Source organism: Rhamphochromis longiceps, linkage group LG7 (assembly GCF_057381845.1).
Source record: "Rhamphochromis longiceps isolate RC_006_pf linkage group LG7, R_longiceps_female_GT1.1, whole genome shotgun sequence".
Taxonomy (NCBI): Eukaryota; Metazoa; Chordata; class Actinopteri; order Cichliformes; family Cichlidae; genus Rhamphochromis; species Rhamphochromis longiceps.
The window spans coordinates 55,237,543-55,262,456 of NC_140563.1; the positions used below are offsets into that span (position 1 = coordinate 55,237,543).

Sequence of the window (24,914 nt, forward strand, 5' to 3'; positions counted from 1 at the left end):
AACTGAAATATACATTTGGAAAAGTGTTTTGCATTTGAGCTGTGAAAATTTTAGGCACCGTTATTCTTTTGTGTAAACATCAACATCCTAAGAACAAAGACTGTGAGGGAAGAGAGTTTCAGGCCCGATTGGAATTTGGGAAGAGTTGAAGGCAGATGCTGGGTGATGAGGTCGGCCAGAACAGAGCTTGCTGTACTGCAGTTGACCCTGAGAAAGAAATGAACGAACATGTTCAGAGGTCCACTGAGTTCACTTCACAGAAATGTTTTGTATTAGCTACACACTATAATGAGACTATGTATTTGCTAAACTCTAGCAAAATTGACACCCTGAATTCCCCATCCGAACTCCTCTGGAAATAAAATGAGGTAATGTTACATTTGCTGAACATGCTGCTTGGTTCTTACCAAAATGATCATGTTGGTAATGGTTAAATTGAAAGAACATTTTAGAATGGCATGTTGGGTAAGCAGTCAGTCAAACAAACAAGGGTAACCTAATACCATGACTAATAAATGTTGTGACTAATGTTCTGAAATCTCCTGGATCATCATGCGATGAAGCCCTTTTTTGACAGGGGGCACACAGGTTTAAACTTTAATCTTTTAGTGCAGTTTTGCATATGTATCTATCAGTTGTACAACTGAGTGCCTTTCCACAGCATTCTCCTTAAAAACAAAGCTAACACAAGTCAGAAGGAGACTGAATTTTCAAGAGCCCGCCAACTTGCCATGCCACTAAGGTGTGCCCTTCAATGAAAACTCACAATTTGTGCACAATACCATCATAAGGGCCTGATGGTTATAATCACCACTTTTGAGGTGGATGGAGTCAACCTGTGAGGAGTGCATCAGACTATAAATATTTATATATCCTGAATCCCCCTCTAGGTGGGACCAGGATATGTAAATATTTATGTATCCTGGTCCCACTCTAGGTGGGCATAATGGGCATATTAATCTGTTCAGGTTTGGACTGTCATCATGCCTGTGAAGTTTGGTAAAGACTGGGGCAGATTTCTTTGAGTTAGAGCAATTTTGTGCTTCATTTCGAAGCATCAAAATTCACCATGCCGCTGGGGTCATGCTCTTTGACAAAAACGTTTTCAAAGGAGCCTAAAGCCAACTCCTTAAGGGCTTCCTGGACAAATTAAGATTTTCAGCCACCTCAAAACAAACCCCAAAGTGTAAACCATGGCTTTTCCTGTACCCACTATGTAACGCTGTTGTCAAATATTGCAGTTAAAATGTGTTCAGGGGCGGAGCCTTATCACACGTGAGAACATTGGTCTGGATTTGACAATTTATGTGTGAATGAGAGCGATTATCGGGGATTAGACTTGCATTTAAACTACACTGACCAAAAATCAAAGTGTGTTGTATTTAGCCCACAATGTAAAATCAGTTTGATATTGCTGGTATAGATGTTAATAATTAATAATAGTAAAATTAATTTATGCTTTTGCCTAATAACCGTTTTAGTGGTGTGTACAGTACAGTCTCCACCTGAGCTCACCATCTTGGTGGCGCTCTGCCTTTTTGCTCTTCGTCTTGTTTGGGTAGATTTCCACATTAAACTCTGACATCATTGTTTCTGTTCTGCTTCTGTTCTGTTTTTTCTTAAAAAACTGGGGGCTTCATGGGCTTAATGTTGTAATATTTTTTTTATTTACACGTGGGCTCCTACATAAGTTTGTACTGCATATCTATTTTTAGGCTCAAATGTGGGTGAAATGCTCGTATGGTAAGCGCAACATTATAATAGAGTTCAAATGACTTGACTGGTTGTAGCCCTATCGGAGCTGAAGTCACTTCATTGTGTAAGATGACAAAATACCACCTGTGTTATCATGTTTATAATAAAACTGTATTAGAAGATGTAGATTGCGACTTCTAAAGCTGCCTTGTGTCATAGAGGCTCCAGCCATTTTCGGCAAAAGTTGTTTTTTTTGTTGATGAAAACTTACAGAATTGAAGGGGAAATTCTTTTTTGAGCTGTAACCATGTTCTGTGTGTGACTACAGCAAGTGAAAGGTGTTCTCAGTGGCTGCTGGATAGAAAACAATGGCAGAGAGAGCGCCTGGTAGAACACAGGATAGCACAAACTGAAAGGGGTAAAGTGTGTTGCCTCTTGATCTACTAGGTTTCTCTTCCTGTTTTACTGTAAATGTGTATTCAGGGTGTCTTAGTAACCAATGAAGACAGTAATAACAATTTGTTCCTACTTTTAAAGGGTTCCTTTCATCTAAGTGAAATGATAAACACGACTTCACCACAAAGCCTTCAAAGAGAATTAATGTCCTCCTTTGTGAATGTTTGCCAATTCTCCCTTTGTACAACTGATGCCTAACTTCAGTGTGGAAATCATCACTGAATCCACTTTGATAAGAGGGAACTATGCAAATTAGTGAAGAAGTTGATAAAATTAGTGGAAAAACATTAACACTGGTGTTTACGTGTTTGTACTTGTGTTTTCATAGCTACGCTTTGACGTCTAGTAATATACAAGTATGTGAACAACACAGTTTTTCTTGGCCTGGACTACTGGAAGATTCATTACTCCACCTCTGGGTTGGAGTTTTTGTTAGCACTCTTGCACCTTAGTCTTTATGTTTGTCAGTGTAATTAGTGTGAATGCTTGAAAAGCATTCACAGTATTGTTCTTCTAATCTTTATTATTATTATTATATTTTATTTTTCCGTACGTTTTTTGAAAGCCTACTCCTTCAAAACCGTTCAACTTAGAAAAACCATTCAAACATCGTTAGATTCCTATTCTTTTGGACAACATTGCTTCTATTTTTCTCATTTTTAACATTTATATTTTTAATTTTATTCAACTTTATTCAACAAAAATTTATAATGTATTTCAATGGGGAGACCCTTCAAATCCTCATTCAACTTACTCATTTTTAAACTCTTACTACTTCCACATACATTGACATAGAGCCACCATTCAAACTTTAAAACGAAGACAAGACATTCAACTATTCAACTTGTATTTATCTTTTCAATATCTATTATACTTTTTCTTCAGTTCCAGTTTAAGTTTCATGATGTTTTTTCAGCCGTTTCAGAGTTTATAATGGGTGTGTATGGGACGGAATGTTGGGGCTAGAGTGAGACAGCTCAACTGCTAGAGTGAGAGGAGCAAAAAAATTAATCATAAAATCTTTTTTAAAACTGCTGCTGTGTCCACAGCGTTTGCTCTACAGGTATGATTTTACCCTCAAAACGTAGCCATGGCTGTCCTCTTTCATCCAATGTGTTTACTATTGTCCTAGGTGTTACGGTTCTTTCATAAATGTCACCAATGCACAGCCTCCTCCTTCCAACTCTTCCATAGACTCTAATGTTAAAATGGCTCAGAAGGTTCGTTTGAAAATCAGAAGAGCATGGTGTCTTTCCACTGTCACCACGTCCATATAATAAACTCCACAGGCATGAAAACTGAGAATTTGGTAGACTAGACATTGCTGTCGCTCACGGTGAAAGAATTTTGTCAATACGACATGTACTTTTCATTTGGGAACGATTTGTTTCGGCCTGACTTTTCTGTTCATTTTAAGCAGCAAAAGTGAGGTGCATGTCTGTGTCGTGTGTATGGAGCCATTGGGTGCAGTCACTATAGCAACCAGGCTCACACCTGCCTGCTTAACGAGCTCTCTCTCTCACTCTGCCAAGATTCATCTTAAACACTTCTCTTTCAACTGCTGCTGTCTCCACAGTGTTACAGCCATCATTTTACCCTCAAAACGTCGCCATCGTTGTTCTCTTTCCAACATCTTGTCTTTCAAAGCTCAGAGATGTAAACTTTTTAAACTGTGTGGATCCAAGTGGAGGTATCACATTTTAGTCATTCAGTGATTCAAAGAATATGACCTTTTAATATTCTTTCAGATGTTTTCTGACTCTAAATGTTCTTTTCTCATTTCTTAGGTTTTTCTAATTTACAATTAAAACATTTTCAGCTTTTTTCCAACTTCTTCTTCTGTGTAACCTTCAGCTTTTAGCAGTTCAGCACTTTTGTTTTCAGGTTAAATTCGGGTTTTTTTTTTTTATCTCATTCAAGATTTTTAAATTAAATTCAGCATTTTATTCATTTCAGTGCATACATTCAGATTCAAGCATTCACACTGCAGTTTCTTCAGAAAATGCACTTTCTAGTGTATGAAAGTCTTCCTACATTCTTTGTCATTTCTTTTTTAATGCTTGTGCACCTGTACAGAAAGGGTGTCCTTCCCACTTGCAGTGCCTTTAGTCTTTGTCGTGTTGTCCGGGAAAGGTTCATATCAGACCCAGAGGCTGTCCTGAATTTTAACTCTGTTTTCTGCACTGTCAGCCTGATTCACTGTTCAGTGAAACTGTTCCCTCTCAGCTGTGCACAGTTAATGCAAATGCTCATACTTTAATTTCTCTGCCAAGACAGCCATGTGTTTTTAGCACTGTTTGTAAGTCAGTATGGTTACACAGAAACCACCTGGCCAGATTTCATGAAATTTGAGAGGTGAAGTCAGGGCAAAGGAAGGAACCGTTATGCTTGTAATCATTTATTATACTGCAATTTAGAATTACAGTATGGCGCATTGGCCCTGGTAGAGGACTGAACTCTGATTGTTTTCTGTTACATTCTTTGACATCTGATCTGATTTTGTGTTCTTGGCTCATTGCTTTTCCTTATTGACCCTGAGTCTGTAATAACAACTTCATGTTAATTTGTTCTAACCTCACTTCTCACAGTGCTCTCAAATACATGCAAGATTAGATGTAGACCAGTGTGGGAGAACCACAACGGTCCGTACCAGTCAGAATCCTATGAGGAACCAGTTGTAACTAAGGGTGTGTTTTTATATGTAATAAATGTCTGTGGTGAAGCGATGAAGCTGAATTGTTTGTTCTGGTAGCTAGTTGCAAAGTAAATGATGGGTAGTATTTCTTCATAAGCCAAGTATATTGACAGTGTGCAAAGCTCCTCAGCCTGTGACCTGTTGTGTTTCCATGTTCACAGTCTGTGAATGTAGCCTGTTTGTAGATGGATGGTTCATGAAATCTCCTGCCAGTTATTTTTCTTTTTTTTTGAAAGTGCCTGCTCTTTTACAGCTTGTAGAGCAAAGCACATTGGCTCAGTGTTTACTGAGGTATCTCAAGTCCAAAGTCATATTACTGAATGTGAATGCAAATGGTTAATTTTAGCTGGCGATATGTTAAATGAGCTAAAAAACAGAGGAAACAGAACTCCAAATGAATACAAGTAATGCTGTAAATACTGTATAAATATCAATATTTTAGCATTAATTTATCTGAAAATCTGCTGTCAGGTTCTTAATATATTTGCCTCCAATACTGTTAAAAGTGTTAAAAGTGCAGGTGTTGCAAGGATTGATTATTAGTGTTACACGTTTTTAAGTTTGTTGAATGACAGGAAATATTGAAAGCTTAGTTTCAAGCAGTGGTTTGTAGACCACAGGGGTATCATGGTGCCAGATCGTGTAATCTCATAATACGATCAAGGTTACAGCGTTGTTTGGCAAGTATTGGACAGTAGTCTCAGTTGAAGTAAAAGTAGCACAACAGCCAATGATAATGAAAACATGTCAGTTAAAAAAAATATGGTCTTTATACATGCAGGCTGAGATTGCCTCATTCTTTAGTTAGTAAACACAACCAGCATTGTGTTGTGTAGCCCACCTTCTTTGTTTTTGCTTTGGCAACAAAAGCCTATTGGTACTGTACACTCTGTGTAAGGCCGGGGGCGAACAGGATGATGGAGGAAGGAGGCTACAGGTCAGGTTTGATCCTGCTCTCCAGAGTTCAGCGAGGCTCTGCTGCAGGTAGAAAGGAATGATGGGTGAAAGGGCACTGCTTGCTGCCAAAACTGCAATGTGTCCACACAGAAAGGGAGCTGCAAATGGCTGGCTGCTGTGTCTCATAAAATGTATGCAGATGCTTTAGTCTTTTGGATTTTTATTTACTTGTACCTTTTTAATAAGCTATTGCGCAGAGTGGATGGGATATAATTTACGTAAATTAAAGATACATTGTCTGGGAAATAGTCACTGATAACTGATATGCTCAACAAGGAAAACAGAAAATATAAAACTTGTGCCAGCTTTGGCATTCCTCCACAAGTTTGCACTGCCTCAGATGGTGCATCATATGTGACATGAAGGAAAACGGTTAGAAGGATAACAAGTCTTACACATTTAAGCCTTTGTAGAGCGTTGGGTCGAAAATTGTCAGATGTACAATCTGCTATGTTATTAGTAGCTCTAGACCGACAGTGAGGATATCACTAATGGTATCTGGTAGTGGGTTAAAAAGCATATTCTGTGGGTTAAGTAGCATCTTCTATCCTGTACTGGTTCACACGTAGCCTTGTTTCTTCTTCTTTTTTTTTCTTTTTTTTAAAAATTTCTTTCCCAAAAGATTCATTACACAATACTTCATGTTTGATTAGTCTCGTGAAAGGCAAATGTTTAGACTACAGTAGTAGGGTCAAAGTCTGAAGATCAGTGGTGTACAGTGAGTCAATAGCAAAATAAAGCAGAACATATAAATCCAAGTAATCTGCTAGTTATAGTTAATAGGGTCCAACTAACAGAAGAGAACTGCTACACTGCTTCTCGTTTAAAATAATTGATACATATGTACAATAGAAAAGGCCAGAATAAGTCAGAAAAACAGCCTTGAGTAAAAGATGACGCCTGGCAAAAGAAGTTATTGAGAAACAGAAGTTCTGCAAAATTGTACAACTTCCTTTTGCTGTAGAAGCACAAAGCAGTCACGTGGTTATTTTAATCGATTAAAGGACGTCCATCAGGTCATTGTACGTGTGCCACCTTTCATCGCTGGCATTCAGAAGTTAGGACTGAATGATGCAGGAGTTTTCACAAATTGTTTTACGGCATAACCGTAAGCTGCTTATTTATGCAGTGTCTGGTTATTATCTGTGTGCTTGAAAGTTGCATAACCATCTGTTCATGTGTGATTATTTTAAATGTATTTGGCTTTAAACACCTGGGCACTGTTACACCAGCTGTTAGGAAGGTCACAATTTGCTATATCATCACATTAGTTTTAGTCTTTACCAACTATTTCAACATCACTAAATTAGTGTTAATCATACTTAATTAGCTGCTACTTTTGTTTACATATATTAATTACTCTGAATTTTACACACACAAATGCTAGCTGTAATCAGGACAGCTCACTAAATTAGATTTGCAAGAATTTGCAATGTATTTAGTCCTGTGTTGATTGTCTGTGACATGTAGCACCATTGGAGGAAAACTGTCTCGCTTCACTGTGTACTGTACCACTGCACATGGTTGAAATTTCAATAAAGCCACTTAAATATCAGGATTCTTACCTACAGTTTTATTTTTTGTAGCAGACCCGTGAACAGAGAATTATAGCTTGTTGTAGATATTTATGAGGGAAATTGCAGTTACTCCTGAGTTACTCCTTTCAAGCTACTAGCTCCTGAATGACTGCGCGATTCCATTTATACAGAGAGTCAGCTCTACAGTCGCTTCTGATTTCTCCCTGGAACACCTGATTATTAGTATCTTTTGGGAAAAACATTACCATTCAGTATTAGAAACTAAACATGAGTGAACCAATATTAAACTGTAATCAGTATCAGACAGAAAAACCCAAGCATATCTAACTTAAGGATTAGTTTTTGTTTAATATGATCAGTGACTTCATTGTAAACAGCTTGCACAACACTACCTCTAAAACATATTTCTTCATGTACGCATGTTAATGATTTGCATCTTTTGCCCCTAAAACCATTTTAATGATGCCACAGATACTTCCTGTTTGCGCAGTTGTTTGCTTTTGATGGGCCTGTGTTTCAGATTGAGAAACAGATAGTTTCCTAGCAACTATCTTGCACATTATTCAAGTGAGTGAGTCTGTTTTTAATGGTGCAACCTGATGTTGTAAATAAGGATTTAGCAGAGACTGTGCATCCAATCCACATAAAGCTGGTGCAGCCAAATCCTGAGCTTAACAGATGACTGAACCTTTTAGTCTTCAAAGGACATTCAGATAGGAAACTGGAGGTTGCAGTGAACTACAGGGTTCCTGCAATTATAGTGTGATGAAGATGCTTGAGACTGAGTACTGTGTATTGAGATTCAAGTTGAAATCCTTGTATTTTTCGCTCACTTAGCTTATGTAAAGCTTATTAGTATGTAGTGCTACCGTACAGTTTGCATTAAAGAATGAGTTGTTGTTATACATAATCAAAGTAATAATGGAATTGAGGCATATCTAGATAACTTGTAGGCAGTACAGTGGAGCTATACCAATAGCAAGGATGTCCTGGTTTGAGTCCATGGTCTTCCTGCGCCTGCTGGACTTCTCTTCGGCTACTCTGACATCCTCCCACAATCCAGATACATGCTTGTTAGGTTAGCTGGTGATTCTAAACTGTCTGTAGTTGTGTGGTTGTCTGTCTCTCTGTGTTGGCTCTGTGATAGACTGGTAGCCTAACCAGGATCGACTTAATCAGGACCAAAAAAATGTGTAAGTGTAACTCAAATATTGAAGTACAGATGAAAAGTCTTTGTCACTGTGTTTGTTTAATACACTCAGCATTACATGTGCTTACATTGTATAGCAAATTCATTCTGTGAATACACACAGTACATTTAAGCCAGGGGTGTCCAGCTCCAGGCCTCAATGGCTGGTGGCCTGCAGGTTTTAGATGTGTCCTTGATCCAACACAGCTGATTTAAATGGCTCAATTTCCTCCTCAACATGTCTTAAGGTTCTCGAGAGGCCTGGTTACGAACTAATCATTTGATTCAGGTGTGTGGACGCAGGGTGATATCTGATTTAAGCCATCCTTTTCCATGTACTGAACTCTATGTGCCACCTTGGTATAAATGCAGTTGATGTGTGTGCTTATACACAGCTAAAAGTCTATGCATTCTCCACTATGCGGCACGTGGTTTGCTGTTCATCATGTCTAGCAGTTCTACAACTCAGACTGATATGCACAGTGATATTTGCCCTCAGCACAAATACCATATTATGTTTTAACAGCGACCATTACTGTTGTAGAGCCTGGGCGTTTCAAAATCATGAGATCTTGATGGTACAGTCCTGTAAGGTCCTGTAAACTGTCCTGTTACTGTGTGCTTATTGTTAATAATGTGTTTTAGTACCAGTGGGTAACTTTATTGTTAAGTTTATGTATTTAGCATTTCAAAAGTACAGCTATTATTTGCTTATGCTTTTTCTTTCTTTTTACTATATAGCTGTTGCCTTAGACTTCTGTATTTACTGTGAGCTCATGTCACCCTACAGAGGGTTCGTTTTCATTGTCCTTCATAGATTTAGGATCATGAATCATCCCACAGAGAAGCAAAGGGCACTTCCTTCCACAGAGTGCTCTGAGCCTTGTATGTCTTTGTATTCTCAGGGAGGGCCTCTTCCTAGGTTTTATTTGTTCTGAGCTTCATACAAGTTATTATCTCCTGAGAATACAATGGACTTCTGTAATGTGTTGTGCTTGTATCATGAGGAGTGTTAGCAATGGGTTTGTCATATTTCTTGACATAAACAGTTGGGCATTTTTCTTTTAAACATTTCTCATGAATTATGAATAATGAAAGCACACTGAGTACTTAGGGCGTGCTTACATGACAGTCTTTCACATTCAGTATTCTTGAACTAAGAATGACATTTGGAATTAATCAGATGTTGCTACAAGCTTTTTGCTGAACGTTTCTGTTCTGGAAAACACTCTGGCAATTCCCTTTCAAAATTGTCTGAGAAGTCCAAGCCTGTCCTTGGGTTTGCCTGATGTATTTAGACTCTGCAGGTCTCCTTCAGCAAAGAGTCTTTAATGACCAGAAGTAAATTGACACACACACATTCATACAGGATGTGTGTGAGATGGATACTTGCCCTATACTCGATGGGGTAAGTATCTCGCCCGAGATACTATCCAAGCATCCAGAATGGGGCAGATGGGATCAAACTGCCAACCTTTTGATTAGTAGGTGACCTACTCTACCACGTGAGCTACAGCCACCTCAAGATAGAAAATTATTCTTAAAAAGCAACATACTATTACTGCATTACTGATTAAATGCTGAAAAATATTATACAAGCTAAATTCTTTTTTTCATTATATAAAAGTTTATTTTGGATTTTTGCACTTGTATTGCTTTGCCTCCAAGAAAGTTTGCTAAACTTAATTCTTCAATTCTTTGTGCCTTTGTTCTTTTCCTAGTTTGATAACATCCTCTACCCACCCTACACATACCTCAGGAAGTCCAGTAACCCAGAGCTGACACATGGGTTAAGTCCTGCACTCAAATTTAAACGACATCTCAGTGAGGATGGAAGAAACATTAGAAGGAGGAGCCTTGGAGGTGGACTCACAGGTAATGTTTTTTTTAAAGTTCTCACTAGTTTGATTTACACTGAAAGATTGACATCATCTATGAGCAAGTGCTGCCAGATCCTAGCCAGATCCTAGCAAAGATGAAAACGTCTTTGGTTCTGGAAAGTTTTCTCCTTTGGGGCTGCCTTTTTGGTTGTTCCTGTATTCCCATAATATTATGACTCATAGTCTGGGTACACAAATAATAAACATATGACATACACTCTTTAAAACCACTTAAGAGGAGAGTTTGTGTATTTTTGTTCAGCCTGATTTCCTTCACTGTAATTAAGTTTTCTCTGTGTAACCAAAACATTAATAAAAACTCCACATGAAGGATCCAGTAAGCAAACATAAAAGTCCCTCATCAAATCACTTAATAATTCCCAACTCAGTGAAATGTACCTTCATGTGTAATTTTCACCACTTCCCACTGCTTGAAAATGTATTCAGAGTGGTTGACCCCAGAGACAGAGGCAACACTTAATCATTCAAACATAGTTGGCTGAGCCATCATGAATAGGTCTTTAATCCAGAACATGTTTTCCCTCTTATCATTAGTGATTAGCAGCTATGGAGATGTTTTTGCTTTCAATTATTAGTGGCTTTATAGTGCAGTGGAATTTAATTTATGGTGTTAAGAGCATTGAAAAGTGACTTTAAAATGTATTTCCAGAAGCTGCCTTGGTTAATAATCAGGATAATCCACAGATCCTACTGTGAACAATTTTCAGTGTTAGTGTGTGCCTGTGTGTTACTCTGAGAGAGCATTGCCCGAGGAATTCAACAAAAGTTTCACCCTTTTACAGGAAGAAATTTGAGAATGCATCAGTGATGCATCAGTTGCTAAAGCCAAAACGATTACATCATCATCTGCAGACACCACAGATCCGTCTTAAATACCACCAAACTGGACACCTTGCGAAACTGTAAAACATAACAGCATCGTTATGGAATTATGCGCAGGCTATTTGCTGGCATTATGTGTGGTTTTACAGAACATTTTTTTCTCACAATGAACGGTGAGTTCAAAAATGTTTGGTATCATGTGGCATGTGGTTGGAAAAGGGTGAAGTCATACACTTTAGAGAAGCACTCGGGCCTTTTAACCATTTGAATACATGCAGAAATAGCTGTACTGGAATAGCTGTTGTACATTTAAACACAAGAAAGCTATTTGAAAAATATTTGGCATTAGAAGCAAAGTCTCCATCACTGCGGACCGGTGGCAGCAGATAGCTGCACCTCCCAGAGCCTGGTTCAGTGGTTTCTTTCTCCAGACATTTCTTCCTGTTAGAAGGGAGTTTTTCCTTCTCTCTGTCGCCAAGTGTTTGGTCATTTCATTGTTTTCTCTTTATTATTGAAGGGTCTTTACCTTAAAATATAAAGCACCTTAAGGTGACTGTTGTTGTGTTATATACATACAATATAAATACAATACAAGTGTGAAATAAATAACCTTAATTCCTCACTCTGAGACCGACATTCATTATTTTATGTGAAGGACAATATCACGCTTGACTATAACACTGCCATGGCCCATTTTCACCCATAGCAAATCTTTTAGTCAGGCTCAAATATTTAGTCAGTGCATACCCCTGTGGAAGTAAAATCATAGAAACGGCATACTGTCACTCTCAGAGAGAGCGCTATGGAAAATAAAATGCAACAAACAGCTTCAAGTTTCAGTATCTGTCTGGATATATCAGTGGGTGAACTGTTAGAGATGGAGACAGGTGTCAGATAAATGGAAAACCACTGTATGTTCTGTTATGCTCTGAGGGGCACTTTGCTCATATTTTGGATCTACTTGGAATTAAGAGTTGCTGCTAACAAGTACAAAGTCATTCTCAGTGAGTACCTTTATTCTATAATGTATCATCTGGGATTACAGTAGCTTTATCCAAATGGGATCAGGTGTCGCTCACTCATCAAGACACACAATGAATGTCTTCTAAAAGAATGGTGTTTCATCCTTACACTAGGCCAGTTTAAGTGGTGGCCAGCACCACTTTGTATTAATATGTTTTGTTTTGGGGTTTTTTGTGCTCACTGGCCTTGTTTGCTTCGATTCAGTAATTGGAAGCCCCTTGACTTTGAACAGCTTATTTTTTCCCTCGTGACGTATTTATGGAGACCCAGCTCGCTAATTGAAATGCTAACCTTTTAACATTCAGTAGAAAATTGTTTTCATCAGGTGCAGCTTTGAATAAAAGGATTAGCCTTTACTAATAGGGCTGCATAAAACATAAGGCTAAACAAACTGCACACAGCAAGTTCTCTTTTCCTGACTAGAACAAGATGAGTGTGATGTTTTGGTTTCTTACTCAAAATGTATTTTTCTTGGGTTTTGCTATAGATTATTTGTGCTTGCAGCCTGCAGGGTACTGACTGCTTTTGAAAAGTTGTTGAATACTGTGTGCTTCAGTGATGTATACACCAGAAATTTAGTATCAAAATGGAAAAGTTTTTGAAATCAGTGAGTCTTTAGGTTAACAGCACAACTGCAGACTCAACATGCCTGGGTCAGGGCAGTACTTGCAATCTTTACAGAAATCCATATCATACACTAGGTTTTAAGACTAGTATAGTCAAATCTTTGTGTTCATATAAAAGCTACGGTCAGCTTTGAATATACTTAATACAGAAGTGCTTGAGATATAAACAGGATGAGGAGTGTTTCTGTCCTGGTAATGTGAACATTGTGACTAAACAGTGTAGCTTAATCGCTAAAATTTAGACAAGTTGGACTAAATTGAATTTGAAGGTTAAACAGGTTACTACCTCTTTTACCCTTCAAGGTTCTGGAAGCATGCATGAACATAGCAATAAGTTAGCTTTAAACAGTGTGTTAAACTGAAGCAGTGTGTGTGTAGAGACTCTAATTTGTTTCAGTGTATTACACATGATGGTTCGAAGAGGTGTGGTTGAAAGATCTAGGAAATGACCTTTCAAATACCTGTTCAAAATCTAAATAAAACTGCCCCCCCCCCCCCCCCCCCCCCCCCCCGACACCCCTGTTTCTGAAAGTGTTGACTAGTGTGTGACAGATTTCCTTTGTGCTGGGATGTGATGGGCTCTAGTGAGGAAAACTTTTGCTGGTAAGGAAGGAAGGACTTTAATTTTCCCTCCTCATCCTGTTTGGTCTCCCCTCTGTTCTCTTGGTTTTGAAGCAGTGATCACAGTGCAACTGTCAGGATTACAGCAGCACAATAGGCAGATATGAGCAGATAGTCTTATTTATTACAAAGCGGTTGTCTGACTAAAGCCTAAAACGGATATTCATAATTAGTCTGCTATGGAAAAGAAATGTGACAAAACAAAAAACAGCTTATTTTTCCCTTTAATTTTCTGTAGAACCTTGAGAAGAAAGATGAGACTACTGCACCAGTACTATCTTTATTGCCCAACAACAATAAAAGCTGACATTTCACTGTGTCTACTTTAAAGGTTATTTAAGGGTCAGGTCTGCTGATTTACTCCCACATGGGAGTGAAATCAACAACTGGGTTTCAGAGAACAACAGTTAGAGATATATAATGAACCACAGTGGTTAGAAAAATATTGAAAAGTAAAATAATATGTTGTCATGAACATAACAGAAATGTCTACTGTATGTAACTGATCTAATTAATTCTGTAAATGTTCCAAATTTCTGAACATTGCATTGCACGCTTGTAACGGGAGAGTAATGCCATAATGAAATTACTGCCTATCCTAGATTATACAGTGGTCCACTTCTGATACATCAGATTGCATAATCATAATTGTATTGCATTACTCACCAGCATGCAATTAAGATAAAACATTTGAGAGAAATGTCACAGACACAATGTTACACGTACCTGGTTATAGGGCAGGTAATTGCTACTCGCATGTATACATCTGGTGTTGTGCCCAGCAACAGCTATAGCTGTAGTTGGGCACAACAGAGACATTTAACTAGTGAGGGTATTAAAGCTGAGACTAAAAATAATAGAATCCATGTACTATTATGATGATAGATTTTTATGTTTTTGCTTAAAATAAGATTGCTTTAATCATTTTGATAATCATCATCAGTAGCGCTCATAAAGCTCATTTAGAAAAGTGTTTGATCTCAACAGAAAAGCAAATTTGTTGAATTTATGTAATTAACATGAAATTAATTGGGAATGTTGAATAAGACTGAGTTATTAATGGCACCGTAGCTCATTAATTTAAATGGAAAATCTTTAGAGGCCTTTTCAGCTCCTCTTACACTCGTTGTTTTATCTAATGTCAACATGTGTTTTTCTTTCCAGAAAACAGGAACAGTGTTACGTGACTCAGAGCTTTTTAGCAGGAGTGTAGGTTTTCAAACTGAAAATGAAATTAAAACGTCTTCTGGACATAGATGCATCTTAAATAGCATTATTGTTTGAATTCAGATTTTGCTGTTAGCAATGCAGTGAATTGACAAACTTCCCTTTTTAGCTTATCTTGAGCAAAACATACCTGATAAATGGAGGCCTGCCTTAGGCTAAATGGTTTTGACATACCTCCTCCCTTTCTGTTTTGTGCTCAGCCTTCTTATCTTGCCTTCCTTCTCACTGTTCTTCTGTTTATTCTGTAAACTGAACATTACACTTTTGGATACAAACGAGACATTTTTTTTCAAATTCATGAAAATCCAGTTTCACAGTGAAGTCCACTAATTTAAATGGTGAGCCTCTGAATTAGCCTTCATCTTTGCCCTGCCTTTGTGTGCTGAAGATTTATGATAGAAGATGGGAGATAAAAGTGGGTGAGAGGTAAAAGTAGAATTGCTGCCATCTAGCTGCCATATTCAGCTTTGCAAAGAATATTGTTGTGCAGGAGTGCTGTTATTTTTAAAACTTATAGGGCAACCCATTTGTTTACTTTTAGTAAACTGTGGTGGCACTGTTAGTTAGTTTCCCCCCCCCCTTCTTAATCTAAATCCTCGACATCCCGCCTGGCTGTTGGAAATTCAGCTCAGCATGTTCAACAAGAGCAGAAAGATTTTCTTGTCTTTCCTGTTACTCGACATTTGACCTGTAGTCTCCCTGTTTTCTTCCTGTGGTCATGGATTATCAGGCTGTGTAAAGGATTCTGGCTTTAGATTTAGACACAGTTGTATAAATTTATTTTTATTTTTTTTTTTAAACCAGTCCCTGTTAAGAAGTTTTGTGCTTACCTGGTTGAGCAGAAGCCTCTTTAGGCTCCGTGTGTGTCACTCCTGTCCGACTCTCACCCTGCTTTCCAGTCCACTCTGTAACTATTCTGTGCATTAAATGCCAAATGTTATTCTTACAAAAAGTTATGAGAGTAAATTATTAATTAAAAACAAATGAGTGCATAACAATGGTCAAAAGGTTGCTTTGAGGGCCTGTAACTCAGAATACTGATAGTATGAGTGATTAGGAAATGCTTGTGAATGAGCTGGTGTAGTTGGACCTCGTTTAACCGTTTCACCTGTGTTGGGTTGTTTTACTTAAAACTGAGGTAAAAATCTGAGATGAAAGATAAAAAGATGCTTCAAGTTTTGTCTTCTAATTTTTTTTGAAATTATATCAAACAACATTGAATCTTAGCAAGATGGGCGCTTTTACATTGTTGTCCAAACTTATCAAACTAGTCATTTATTTTCTGTAGTTCTCAAATATAATTAATTCAAATTTTCACTGTGCTTGTGTTCAGTGTTTTCTCTCCTGTTTTGTTTTGCAGGCAAATATCTTCTGCTACCCACTAACCTTCAGCAGACAGCTGGCCAGGCATCATCTGAGACGTCCAACCTGGTTCGAATGCGTTCCCTGAACCTTGGAAAGTCAGACCCCTCCCTCACCTCCAGCCTGGTGAGTAATTCATTATGTCAGCCACTGTGAAATCTGTTACCCTGATTCAGGCAGACACAAAAGCCGTTGTTTTGTAAATTTCACTAAACCAGTTGTTCCATAATATTGGACCCCCCGCCCCTCGCATATAAGCACTGCATAGAAGACACTCTGCATATAAGTAGTGTCTGAATAACAGTTAAATATATTAGATACAGTAAGAGGGTTTTTCTTATATTTTCCTCCTGCAGGCAGTCAGAAATAAACATGGTAGCACATATGTCATTAAATGTTCCCGTCAGCCAAACCTTCCCTAAATCCTACTAAAATTTAAAGTATGTTTTAACAAAAACTTTGAAATGACAAAATTATAAATCCAATCAATCCAAAATCAAATTAATCGCAAATAATTGAACATCTTTCTTCTTAATACATAAAGCTAGCTTGCTATTTGTTTTTGCAAGTGTATAATACTTCAAAAAATAAAACAACAGCAAAAACCCAAAAAAGGTATAATTAGTTGCTTACTAGTGTGAGCCAATATCAAGATTTTCAGGTAAGTGTACCTCCTGCTGTCAGTGACTGAGACTAACAGTTTTTTCATGGGTTTTATTTTTAGTTTCATGTATTTCCACTAACTTGTGGTCCAGCGAATGACCTGTATGTTTTTCTTAATGACTGTATCCTGTCACTACTGACAGATAATGAAACGCCTAACTGCGTTGTTTGTTCTGTAAATGTTTCTATTTCTGTTTATAAACCGGTTTACATTTCTGCATTTTCTGTTGATACAGTATATGACGGACTGCACATCAGCAACATCAGTATTCATATTGATCAGAGATATCGTACCAGATGCACGAAGGCAATTTTAAACTGGTGCATATCTGTGTAGTTTAAAGTCTAAACATTAAAAAAAGGGGATGATGTTGATTGAGGTCCAGGTGCATCAGTGCTTTGACATAAATTGCGTCATGAAGACAGACCTGACCTTCACTGTGCTCCCGCTCGGTTCTTTCAGATGACACTGATAGATACTCTGATGCCGTATTGTGATCTTATTATCTCAGGACCAAGATGCAATCAAAGGAAGAGGGTAATCTAATGCTGTTAACCTATGAGTCATTTCTGTGTGTGCTTGCAATCGGTTACAGAAAAGGTTAATGTAATAAAAAAAAAGAAGTAAGGTGTATGTTTGTATGCACAGGTGTGTCTCTGCTTACTTACCGTGAAAGCACATTTTTGCTAACTGATGCTCAGTGATCACAGTGTGTTCACCCTAAAACAGGCACTTGAGGGTGTCTGTTTTTCAAACGACTCATTATTTCATGTTGACAGTGTTTACATTAATAACAGTGCTGCAGTCAAACTGATGGACTATTTTGTCAAATAGACATATGTTATGTAGTTTGATAAACAATTTTTTTTTTTTTTAAATATTCTGCTGTTTTTAATCTTAACAAATTTTGTCTTGGTACAAGTCAGGTATTAAAATAGCCGGCCTGCTTCCTTACACTTGGGGGCGCTAGTGTGTTTTCACTATGTGCCCTTGTGCTTGTAAAAGCTTCACATTTTCCTTTTGGTTATTGTGCTCTGTACATGATTTGCTGTAACTTAATTCTCGTGTGAAGATGTCCTTCAGCTAATGTGTTCAATCAGTTTGACATCTGTGACTTTTATGTTATGTGTTATTGTAACACAGCCCTTGTACACATTGAGCATTAGGTCAAATACTTGGTTAAACTATCATTGACAAAAATCTTTCTGTCTCGGCAGATTTGTATTAGGCTACTAAGACACAGTGCCACATTTATCAGGTTCTGTTTATCCAGTGTGTTAACATAAAAGTGCATTTGTGTCATTGTGAGCCCAGATGGAGTCAAAAGTCAATTTTGTGCACTCATAGCACAGTCTATAAGGCCATGAGGTCCTAAGAGGCTAACGTACAATATTTTCAAGCGATAGTTTTGTGTTTTTTTTTTTTTGTTTTTTTTTTGTTTTTTTTTTTAATGTTATTTGTAGGATCTCCCAGGACATGTTTAAGGTCAGTGAAAGGTTGTGGCCTTGGTTCAACCTCTGAAAATTATTCGTGTAACCAAACGTCTTTTGTTCCTTTAGCTTGATGAAACGTGGTGCCTCCCATACAAATGTAATATGGGAAGAACAATGTTAAGTGGTTGAGTGTTGAGTCCCGTGATCGAGCTGTGACAGACTTTCATAATGTGTTTCAAAAAGCTGCTGCTGTATAGTGCTGTTTATATTTGTAACTTGAAAATGACACTGGACAAGTATTGTAAATTATTTAGCACTCATGAAAATTAATGTGCATCATTTGTTGTTAATGACTTTACAAAAAACGTATCGCCCTTTTTCAACTGCAAATTATGTTTTTAAAGTCAAACTGTCAATACTGCTTTTATCAAATGAGATAAACTATTTAAATTTTCTTAGCTTAGCTCTCCTTTTAAAGATAGAAGAATTTAATGTTCCAGTGCTTTATGGTTTTATTAACATTATCTCAGGATAGTGACGCATGAGATGAGCCCTCTTGTTTGTAGTATTTTAATTTATTTAATAAAATATTGATAATGATTATCACCATGCAAAATATTACGATATTATGCTATATTGATTTTTTCCTCTATCCCCTTATATTTACTGGTTAAAACATAGAATTTTAAGTTCAGACAAATGTCTTAAAATCTGTCTAACAAAGACTTGATTATTCTTAAACGTGTACGTCTTTACAACTCCATCTTCTTTTTGTATGTACACAACGTATGGCCAGGTGTTATCGTTGTTCCTTTAGGAACAAAGATTGTGCCATTCTCTTCTGCTGATTCTTATTCTTAACACTGTTTGCATGACTCTGGTGACTCAGTGCTTAACGGCAGGAGAAAATGAAATACTGGTGACCGCTGCCCGGATACGGTGTTGTGTGGACACAAGCTGAATGGCTGATGTGTGCTGAATGGCTATATCTTAACAGTATCTTTTGAAGTCGGCTGCACTGACACCTCAGGGGTTCATCTACAGCCACTGTATTAGCCTGCCTTCAGAATGAGCTTAGAAAACATGTTGAATTGGCTGACCTTGAGAGACGAGCAAAATGGATGAATATCTTAGCTTCTTGTCGATCATGCTCTTTCTTGGTTTTCTTCTTACAGTTTTAATTGATTAAATTTTGGTAATTTCACACTTTTTTGTAAATGAATATTTCCCTGCTTTGGAGGATAACTTTGCCTGAATACCGTTTTAGGGTAAAAACTCTTAAACAGTTTACTTAAACATGAAACGATTATTCCTGTCACTTAGACCTTGCAGGCAGAATGACATTTGTCATAGTCATGGTTATGATCGGGAAGCCCTCCAGTCCTCGGCTATAATCACAATGAATGAATGGAGGCCTGCCAGAATACAAACTCTGTTATAGTCTGTCATTGTGGTCAGTTGTAACCCTGGTTAGATTTGGCAGATGCATTCTTGTCTGAACAGACTTGCTGCCAGAATTGGATGCTTTCTTGTTAGTTTAAAATGGTCCTCTGCCAACTGTAGGTGGTTTTCCATGACTACCACAAAGGTAGTTTTCATTACTTTGTACTCTGGCAGGGGTTTTGTATAAATATGTTTATCAGGAAATGGCATTAAAACTGTACAAGATACAGTTAACATATCACTAAAGACATAATTCTACAATGCCTGTGGTTAGACAGCTCATTGGTTTCTTTTCTGGATCTTCATTGGATAATTTCCTTTTTGCAGACATTTCCAATGTGCAGAGGATTCATCCAATGACAGTCTAGGGACTTTGTTCATCTTCTGACTTTTGCTCTGCCGGCATCAATGGGTTGATATTGTTTAGTGGTTTGAGTCAAATGTCTGCTTGATGGATTTCCATTTTGGTAAGTTTGACTTGTATTTAGTGTAATCAAACCCCATACGAACAGGAGCTAGCACCTCATCTGAAATTGTTTACAAAGAATACAGTACAAACGTGAAAGAATACCCAAGCAAATGCAAATATACAAACATACTAAACTAAGATATTATTTAACTTGCCAAGAATCAGCATGTTATTTCTTGCTCACATTAGAAGTTAGCTAAAGGCAGGCTCCATGTTAATACTCCTATCCTATACTTAGGTTTTGTTTTTTTTGTTTTTTTTACTTCGTCTCCATCTATTTGTTTTCTATCTGTGCAAAAAAGCACCTTCTTTGCACAGATGACCTCAAGATCTCACAGCAATGTTTTACCCCTTTACCTCACTGGATTGCTGTTATTGGTCTTTGCCTTTTCTGTCCATCATGGTTTTCCATCATTCCCCTGAGTGTGCATGGTTTTTTGAGTAGCGTGGCCCATCTCTCTTGACTGTGATGCTCTTTGGCAGAAAATCAATACCTCACGTCTGGTGTGATATGGAGATAAGACTGTCATAATCCTGATGTTGTGCCTTTGTGGACTCTCGTCAGTCACTGATGTCCTTTACTGATATCATTGTAGTTGGAGTAGTTTGTGTTTGCAAAGGAAGGAAATGCAGTTTATGTCAAGGCACACAAGGAAGAGTTGTGCCATAAATAGAAAATTACAGATGTTATTGTCTATTGTAAACCAGATGCTGAGATGTTTGTACTTCCTTTTTTTGAGGACATTGAGCGACGTATTGCTTTCTCTACCTTTCTACCCAAACCATCACAGCTGGTATGTGCGGTGATGGTTTGGGTTACCACAACTCTCTTACTGACCAAAATCGACACTAAACCTGAATATAAATAACCAACCAACCGCCCAAATTAAGCTAAGGGAGAACCCAGCTACCCTTCGAAGGAAAACGGATTTCCACAGCTTATATCTGCGACCTCATTCTTTTGGTCACTACCCAGAGTTCATGACCATAGGTGAGAGTAGGAACGTAGATTGACCTTTAAACCGTTAAATTTCATCTTATGAAGGGATTTGTATTTGTATTTACATGGTCACTCAGTATTGTCCAAATTAAATAAAATAGAGAGGAATTGAGTGGCTTCTGTTTCTTGTTGGTCACCTTTTCCCCTTGTTTTAAAGGTTTAAGGCTTACTTAATTCATTCACAGGTTGTCAGTTTTGGGCCTTAGTATGGCTGACACTGATTTGTATGGAGGGAATATACTCTTTCTAGTCTTACTGCTTTCTTCACATGCCATGTCCCTCCTCTGCCTGCCTTATATCTGCAGGTTACCTATTGGTCTGATAAGCCCGGGCAGAGCAGAGGCTGTGGGTCACTCAATCAGCACTCTCAGTGCCAGCTCTCCCTTTTTTCTCCAAAGGTAGTGAAAACAACCTCAGCTGTCCACCTGCCAGGAGGAAATGAGTCACAGACAACCCCTGGACTTTTCCCAGAGGCTTTTCTGTAGCCCTGCTCTGAGGCCATTGGCTCAAACTGTCTGCCTCAAAACCTCAAAACCCCTAAACCCATGTCAAAGCAGCTTTACTTCGTCTGATTTTATTTTCTGAAAGCTGTCCACAATGGGCTTTTTGATTTCTATTTATTTTAGAATTTTATAAGTGACAATTTAGGCATTTATATTCGCATCTATACTGTGTCAATGACACAGTGTAATAAGTAGATAATAGAAATGTTCTTTTTGAGAAACGGTTTCACATAATGTTTAGATTGGTGTCTTCAGAGTTTTTATATAACTATAAACTATAACTGTACATGTGTACTTTAAACCAGTATTTGGCATTTTCCTTTCCATAATTTGAATTTGCAATTGAAGTCCTTGGACAGGACCTATGAAAATCAGAATTATTGCCTGATGTTATTTGTCTGATCTCTTCACTTTCTTCTTCTTGTGCACCTCTGGGCCACTTCCACTTTTGTTCTCATCTTTTGAAATTGCTTCTAAGAACACTTAGTGCATTTCTTGGACTCTTCTTCTTGAGAGAGAGAGAAAGAGAGACTGAATTTCTCAACTTGGTTAAATCAACTCTTTTATTTCAGTGTCATTGTGTGCAAGAGAATAAACAATGGCATGCAACAAGTCTTTGGTTTGTTTTCATAGAATGTTCTCAGACGTCTCAGGGCGTTACAGTAGAATTCTAGGTAGAATGAGCATGCTCCTGGATGAAGTTGTGATCTGATGTGCTGAATTTGGGCTCAAGCTATGGACTCTTCCCTTGAAAACTCTAAAGAAGAGAAAAAAGGGCTCACAGAGGGAACTGAAAAAAGCAGAAGCACAAAAAGTGGTGCAGAGGTGCACAAGACAGCTGTCACAGCTGGAGAAGGTGCAAGGGAATTTCAGACAGGTGACCCATTATGTCAACTTTTACATGAGATTACCTTTAAAACTAAGAGTTGCTTTTGAGAGCAGCGTTTAGAGACAACGTGGTTGTCTTTTAATGGAACATTATTGGCCACTTAATTCTGGTGTACTATGTAATACTTGTTGCTTGGACAGAAAAATATGCTAAGCAACAAGTTTAACATCCAGTATGATGGAAAGCAGTGTAAATGTGCTTGTGAAGATAAATTAAAGATGAGAGTTGCTCCTTGTATTTATCAAAATTAGGGCTGGGCTATATCATACCGTTCACGGTAATACCGGTGTAATGTTGGGCAACGATAAGAAAATGAAATATCGCGATAGAATATGGGTAAAACGCGCGTGCGCAGTGCCTTTGTTTACATATGCACATGGTGGTGACGCAGAATGAGAAGAGGGAAAGCGGATTGTTGAATGAAACGGATGAACCAGAATTGGTTTGTAAAAATGCTGCAGCTTCAGTGGTGTGGAACTGGTTTGGCTTTCATCCCTCAGATATACAACAAAGCTATATTTTTGGTAGCGCATGCTAGCGGGCCGTCGTTATTACCGTGTTTTTTGGAAAATACGGCACACTTAAAATCAATGCTTTGATTTTTCTGAAAATCTACAGTGTGCCTTATACCCCCGTGTGCCTTATGTATGAATTCTGGTTGTGTTTACTGACCTCGAAGCGATCTTATGTACACAGCGCTCGAAAATCTGTCGCACCGCTTGATGGGTTGTCGGAGCATTACGGCTATCGTAGGCAGGAGCCTGGCGGAGTCATACGTACTGTGCTTCAACATAATATTGTGTGTGTATAACCTCTTTAAGTTTTGTGGATATTCTACATGGTTATGCTGAGGATATGTTGGCCGGTTTCCACTGGAAATGCCTTTTGGGTAAACTGTCAGCAAGGAATTTGCATTTGCACTGTTAATTTTTTATATAACTTTAATGCACTTAAAAAAGCTGCTTGTGTAAGTGAAAATATATCGATTTTTGGGGGGTTTTTTGCACTAATAAAGTTGTGGAGTTGTAAAGTATTTTCTCTAGTGTCAATTATATTGTCAGTTATATTGTTATCGCAAATTTTCGAATGTATATCGTGATAAATATTTTTAGTCATATCGCCCTGCTCTAATCAAAATATTTGCTAATTGTCTGTCAGGTGTTGTCATTGGGTGTTGCTTAATTGTTTTGACATTCATAGCTGCTGAGGTTGTTTCAGTGGCTGTGTACGATAGAAAAATCTGGGCTTTGTGCACTACATAAGACAAATGACCCCTCCCTTGTGTTTCTGCTGCCCTTCATCTTCATTGTGAGCCCAATGTGGAATTTTCTTAATTGTTCCTTCAAGCAGTCACAGACTGAGCAGCGGCTTGAGACATAACAGGATTCTTTAATTCCCGCAGGTAATCTGGAGGCCATTGTTCAAGCTGAAAAAGTTGACTACTGTAATCCTTGTCCTCTGAGCTATTATGGGGTTTATTCAAAAACAACCTGATTACCCGAGCACAGACCTGGACTTTTTGGTCTCTTCCTTATCAGCACAGTAATACAAATGACTGCTGCCCCCCAGCCCCTGCACCAGTTCATCAGCTTTCTGTTGTACAGGTTTCAAGATGAGAAAAAGTTGATGTAGTGGTCACCTGTGCGACAATCCCTTGCACCTTCTCCACCAGCTGTGGTAGCCATCATTCCAGGCGTTAGTCTCTAAGATGAATCTTTTGAGCTTGGCTGGAGATGAGGAGAATGGAAGGGGCCCACTTAATATTCACAGAGCAGTACCACAGTGAATGGAAATGAGTGAGAGAGGGTGATAAAGAGGAGGGGGGCCACGAAAAACACAGACTGAAACAGAATGCAAAATTGCAAGATCAAATTGGCAGCGTGGTACATGGAAACAACTTATTTTACAAATGCTAATAATTCAGGATGGCGTGGAGACATGGAGTTAGTGAGTGTGAAGATCTGTGATCACTTACCGACTGCCTCAAAACTCATTTCTTTGGAGCTGTACCAGTGCATGAAATTGCTGGAAATTGACACTGGATATATGTAGCAGGTTGTGCTGGCTGATTTCTGTATTGGGTTCTTTAGAATGAAGAATGCATTGCATGCGTGCGAATTGGCTTGCATTTTTGCATTTGTAACATTTTCACATCTAGTTTAAAATGGTGTAGTGCAGCAACAGTATACTTTACAATGAGGCTGGTTGTAATTTTCCCTTTTTTTTTTCTTTTTTTCCCCCCCCCTCTCTTTCCCCTCCCTTGATGCATTGCTTTTCTGTAGCCCTCTCCTTTTCTTTCACACCAGCTGCAGTGTCAGCTATCATGTTTGTTTTTTGGTCAATGGCCTAACCTTCAGGTGAGTAATCACTGACTGCAATAAGTGAGGACAGTTAGTCCTAC

The 24,914-nt window shown here is 38.1% G+C and overlaps 1 protein-coding gene across 8 annotated transcripts in view; it reads left to right on the forward strand.

The window, feature by feature from the left end:
* The window catches only part of mast4 (microtubule associated serine/threonine kinase family member 4), a 100,582-nt gene that overhangs the window by 10,520 nt on the left and 65,148 nt on the right, over positions 1-24,914 (forward strand). For all 8 annotated transcript variants that reach the window (XM_085414394.1, XM_085414399.1, XM_085414395.1 and 5 more), the window contains exons 2-3: positions 10,252-10,405; positions 16,111-16,238. In XM_085414394.1, the coding sequence (XP_085270520.1) occupies positions 10,252-10,405; positions 16,111-16,238 (282 nt within the window). The remainder of the gene's footprint in view (positions 1-10,251; positions 10,406-16,110; positions 16,239-24,914) is intronic.